The sequence below is a fragment of the Rattus norvegicus genome, chromosome 19 (assembly GCF_036323735.1).
Source record: "Rattus norvegicus strain BN/NHsdMcwi chromosome 19, GRCr8, whole genome shotgun sequence".
In the NCBI taxonomy this organism is placed as follows: domain Eukaryota; kingdom Metazoa; phylum Chordata; class Mammalia; order Rodentia; family Muridae; genus Rattus; species Rattus norvegicus.
The window spans coordinates 17,677,169-17,682,127 of NC_086037.1; the positions used below are offsets into that span (position 1 = coordinate 17,677,169).

General features: G+C 43.0%; 1 protein-coding gene across 2 annotated transcripts; it reads left to right on the forward strand.

The window, feature by feature from the left end:
- The first annotated feature begins 472 nt into the window (after positions 1-472).
- Positions 473-4,651, forward strand: LOC134483186 (uncharacterized). Of its 2 annotated transcripts, XM_063278451.1 has the most exons (6): positions 473-827; positions 1,862-2,021; positions 2,490-2,633; positions 3,267-3,433; positions 4,152-4,257; positions 4,381-4,651. In XM_063278451.1, the coding sequence occupies exons 1-5, from the start codon at positions 701-703 to the stop codon at positions 4,214-4,216; spliced, it is 663 nt and encodes a 220-aa protein (XP_063134521.1). In that variant the 5' UTR covers positions 473-700; the 3' UTR covers positions 4,217-4,257; positions 4,381-4,651. The 2 variants fall into 2 exon arrangements, with proteins under 2 accessions (XP_063134521.1, XP_063134522.1); XM_063278452.1 differs by having other exon boundaries at positions 4,152-4,651.
- Positions 4,652-4,959: the final 308 nt, after the last annotated feature.

A 4,959-nucleotide genomic window follows, 5' to 3' on the forward strand; every position in this document is an offset into this window, starting at 1 on the left:
GCGACATTGGTGCAATGAGCAGAACCCCACAAGCAGCATGAGGTTCCCTTCACTGGTGTCTCCAATATTGCATTTTCCTCTGCCAACTGGTGTCCACACTTTTACTAGCACCTTAAAGACTTCAACTCTTTCTCCTAAGGAATTTTCTGGCAATTGTCGATTGCTAAGCACATGACTTCATGAGTGTTCCCCTAATACACACCCATGTTGTAACCTACCATGCAGACTATTTCTTGATGTGATATAAAGCACCTGTACATAATGAGACAAGAGAACTTTTGACTGCATATTCAAACTGGTGTGAAATCTCAGAAGTTTTAATGGCTAACATTGGTGAATGTGGACAATTTGAGTTAGGATGAGACATTTTATGGGAAAGATTTGACAGGAAACATTCATTTAGGTGCATAGGAATTACTAAGGTTTTTTATAATCAGGAAAATTTGGCTTTGGAAGCAGGAGATGCTCAGTGGCTCTGCCCCAGGAAAGTCTCCTGGAAAGGGCACCTCAGCTTATGCTCAGTACAGGGAGAACATTAGCAGGGAGGCAAAGTCTGCTCCCCATGACATCTGCTGTCCCTTCTTGGACATTCTATTGTCTCCTAGAGAGTTCTGGCATCCTCTGTGATGTCACCAGTGTTGTAGTGACAACCAGTGCCCTAGTTTCTCTCAGTCCGAGTCTGGCGGTTACAAGCTAAGACATGTTTTTCTGTCTTCGCAAGCGTTTTTGGAGGGGGAACGTCGATTGTGGAGAGACTAGAGTGAAGGAGTCTGGCCTTTCGTCTCAAAGTAATGATGGACAAAGACAGCACTTCTGGGGAATGTGGAGTAAGTTCTGGGCAGTGTATTTTGAGCTTCCTGTCAGGGGGGCTGCAGTCTTAAGCTGACCTTTCTAGCAATGGGCCACAACAACTGGAGCATCTGAAAAGGAATTGAATTTCCACGAATATCACAATTCCTTAAAGTCAAGGATTTCAGAACTTTAGTTTCCCCATCCCCACTGGGAGGATATGGTAAGGCCAATGCTATTATACTGTGAACTTCTGGTCTTTACTTTTCAGTTCATTTGCTCTGTTACATTGATATAATAACACCATCAGTGGTCATGGAGGGTCCACCTTTTCTGAGTTTAGACAGGGCAGCAATGTATCTCACTATCATTGCTTCTTTAAATACAGTGGGTATCTGACAGTAGTAACAGGGAGAGATTGTGCTCCAGGCAATAACCTTATGTTCTTAGACCTTCTCTGATTTCTTCTAACTGGCAGGGTCATCGTTAGCTTTATGTATTAGAGGTTGTATGTTACAAACATTTTTCTACAATACCAAAACTATTTGGAACGTTTAGACCAAGATTCAGCCTGTAACCTATTTGCACTTCTGGGGCATTTGGTATTTCACATAGGGACACTGATAAGTCTATTGAACATATCCTCCCTTGGAAATGCATTTTAAATCCAAAGTTGTTGCCTTAGAGTATCAGGGTAGGACATCTGAGTGTCTCCAATCACTCAAGTTTTGTGGATAGTGAATTTATCATCTGAGTTCTGAAGCCACAGGGGTGAGGGTCCTGAAACCAAGCTGTACCCTGTTCAGCTGACAATAATCCTGGAGAAGCCATCTCCATGGTACATGTAAGCACGTGATGTCCGGAATAGGGAACACCTGGTTGCTTACATCTCTTGGTCTCTATAGAGTAGTGGGAGAACTGAGATCCCCTGAGGAGGCCTCTTAAGCATAGACCAATCGCCTAGCAGTGACACTGGGTTCCTGGCTTGTTCTCCTGTTTAGGCCTCACTGAGGTCTATGAACACTCTATGCATTCTTCCCATGCAGGTTAACTTGTGTTCTTCTACCTACAGACGCTGGGAGAGAAACATCATCCCCTGGCACTGACCTAAGCAAGAATCAGGCCATGAAGGAAAAGGAGAGGCTGATTAAAGAGCTGCAGCTCATTACCGAGGAGAGAAATGACCTGAGAGATCGCCTGAGGTTTCTGACAGAGAGATCCATGAAGAACAGGTATGAATCGCTCCAAATGCTCTTGTTTCATTCCTGGGTCTGCAAGGTCACCTTCATCTTATCCTGTTAAGGTTTTGGGTTCTAGAAAGCTGTGCCTCCCTAACCACCCTGTGCTAAACCTCACCTCCCATATAGTGGAGATTCAGAACCTGACCCTTCCTGAGGAGTGAGATTGAAAATGGACTCATCTGCTTCCATTTATTGAAAAGCAGAACTTGTGGTCTGAATGAAGAATTCGTGGATAAAGTCAGGGAGAGTGAGTGCCCAGTGTGCATTTGCAAAGCCCTTGACAGCTGGTGGCTTTGCAAGATTGTAATTGCAGTGAGTTTATGGTGAGTCTCTGTACTTGCTAGGCAGGGGACTGAGTGCTGGAAGATCCAGGCAGCAGCCTGGGGTAATATAGGACCCACCCTGAGTTTATATATTCCTAAATGCCGATGTTCATTGTATTCTATCATTTGGGGCCAGGCCACACTTCAGGCCAAATCCATATTATGAAGACCTGGAGAGAATGGAGGAGGCGGTCATGTCAATTCTGCACAACTTAGAGATGGAGAACACTGAGGTCCATGAGAACAACCATAAGCTGAAGAAGGAGATTACCTTCTCTAGGTAAGTCCTGGTCAGAAAGGCTATCACTTGTGGAATGGCCATTTCTGACTTTCTTTGTTCTGGATTGGACGGTCTTCAGCTCTGGTTCTATCTCTTGTGCTGTTTACCCATCAGTGTTCCAGGGTCATTAGGACTCAGTTTTCAGTTCCATAAAAGATTGTTCCTCATCCCAGGATTGTCTAGGCATCTTCAGAAGGCTCTAGATAGAACAGTACTGATTGAAGTCAGCAGAAGGTTATTAGGCTGCCCTGGACCTATGGTGTCACACCAGGTTTTACAAAATTCAGTGCGTGGACCACATGGTTAGCATGACCTTCTCTTGGTTCTACTGACCTCCTTTGAGGGTGTTGGCCCACTACTAATTGATGTTGCCCCAATGCATTGGGCTTTCATGGATAGTTGTAGATCCATGTTCTTTCTCAGAGGTGTGGACACTAATTGGTGTCAGGCCAAGCAAACAATTTATTCTTCCCTGAATTAACTCTTTATGGTTTGTGCAGCAGCCTTATATGTATCAAGATGCACGTTATTAAGTCTTCATGGGTATCTGGGACCTGGTAGAGTTAGTGGGACTTGGGAGTAGGAATGGGAGAAAGAGCCAGCATGATCTTACTATGCATACTGTATTTCCAGAAACCTGCTCAGCCAGCTCCTGATGGAGAACACATGTAGGAAGAAGTTGGTCCCTCTAAAGCAGGAGAGCAAGGAGGTACATCTTGATTGTGCACTGAACCAGAAATATTTGGTTGACTTCAACAAGAAAGATAAAGACCATCAACAGCCAGAACCAGCATTATCAGGTAGTGACGAGCAGATGTGTTAGCTTAACAATATCTGATAAAATTTGCCAATTTGATACATCTTTGCTTCTCTTACCACCTTTCTAATTTACACTCACAACCAGCCAACCACCTCATGTAATGGAATTGTTCATTGCTCTGCCTATGCACAAGTATTCTAGGAAGTTAACCACTTTTCAGAAACTGAATCATTGTGCAAGCATATTTTGCTGCTCTTTTTGAAGCTGCAGTCTAGAAATGGTGACAGATGAGTAACATATCTCATTATTGAATATCCATGTGATAGATTGGATCCTATGTAGAGTTTTGAACAATTTCTTGGTTCTTGAACAATTGAAACTCTGTGGTCATGTGACCTCTTGTGTAGGAAGCACCTTTGGGATAAGAACCAAGTGGAAATGTCAAATTAGTACTTGCATTGGCTTTATCCTTGGTGACATATAGACATCTCCTTTCTTCCTGCAACCCGATGAGGTCTCTTCTTATTGCCCTGTTCTTGGTTTGCACTGGTATAAGTCTGGGTCCCAGATTGGCAGCCCACATTACTGTGTGGCCTGCTGGAGATTTTGCCCTGCCCACAGAGTTAGCAACAATGATATCAGTTAAAAGGTCCATGTCGACTGTCCAATAGAACTGAGGTGGTAGAAGGCAGCATTCTGACAGCTGGCTTGCATTTCCCCACCAAATCAGTGTCTGACAAACTGCCTTCCTCTCCCAGGTCTCAGAAAGTGCAAGAGAGCTGGAATTGGACACACCCCAGTAAGAGAGCTTCCTGAAGAATAAGTTGCTTTCTCAGGAGTCCCTGATGACCAACATCCTGAATGGTAACAACATTTTTTGGATGAGTATTCATCCTCTGCGTTAATTTGTCATTTCTTAGAGACCCTAAATTTATATACCACTAAGCCATCCTGACTGATTGAGGTCTTACTCACTTTCTTCTTCAGAAAACAGCACCTGAGAGACAACTTGGGCGACTGCCTTTCATTATGTGTGCTAGAGGAGAAACAGCAATACGTCTGTGCTTCTAAATATTCGTTAAGAATATGCTTTTAGAAATATTTTTGTTATGATTTTAATTGAAGTTTTCTTTTTGTTGTTTCATATTTATATGTTCTTGTTACTATTTTTACTTTCAAATATTTTTAAATATTTTTATTCATTTTAATCCTGTTTTGTTGTAAAAATGTATTTGTTATGAATAAAAATTGAATTCTATCTCTTGACTCTTAAGATCATCTTTCTTACTCAAGGGTTCTGTCCCTTCCTGTGGACCTAGAACTGACAGCTACAGATGGATCTCTGCATGTTCCATGGAGCCTGGGCTAATAAGTGAATTCAAAGTCACCAAGGGGTACCCAGTGTGACAGTGTCTTTTGTGTGGATAACGTGGCTGTGTCTCTGTCACACACTTTATGATGTAATCACTGACACAATTTACCCAATTGTTAGGGTCCATGTAGTTTTCTGAGAGAGCAGCAGATGCTCTACCCTGTGAGTCATCACCACAGCTCCTGCAGGTGGCT

Coding starts and splice junctions, on each gene's coding strand:
- LOC134483186 (XM_063278452.1), top strand. CDS start 701: ATGTTTTTCTGTCTTCGCAAGCGTTTTTGGAGGGGGAACGTCGATTGT. Junction 828..1,861: donor GCACTTCTGGGGAATGTGGA/GTAAGTTCTGGG, acceptor TTCTACCTACAG/ACGCTGGGAGAGAAACATCA. Junction 2,634..3,266: donor AAGGAGATTACCTTCTCTAG/GTAAGTCCTGGT, acceptor CTGTATTTCCAG/AAACCTGCTCAGCCAGCTCC.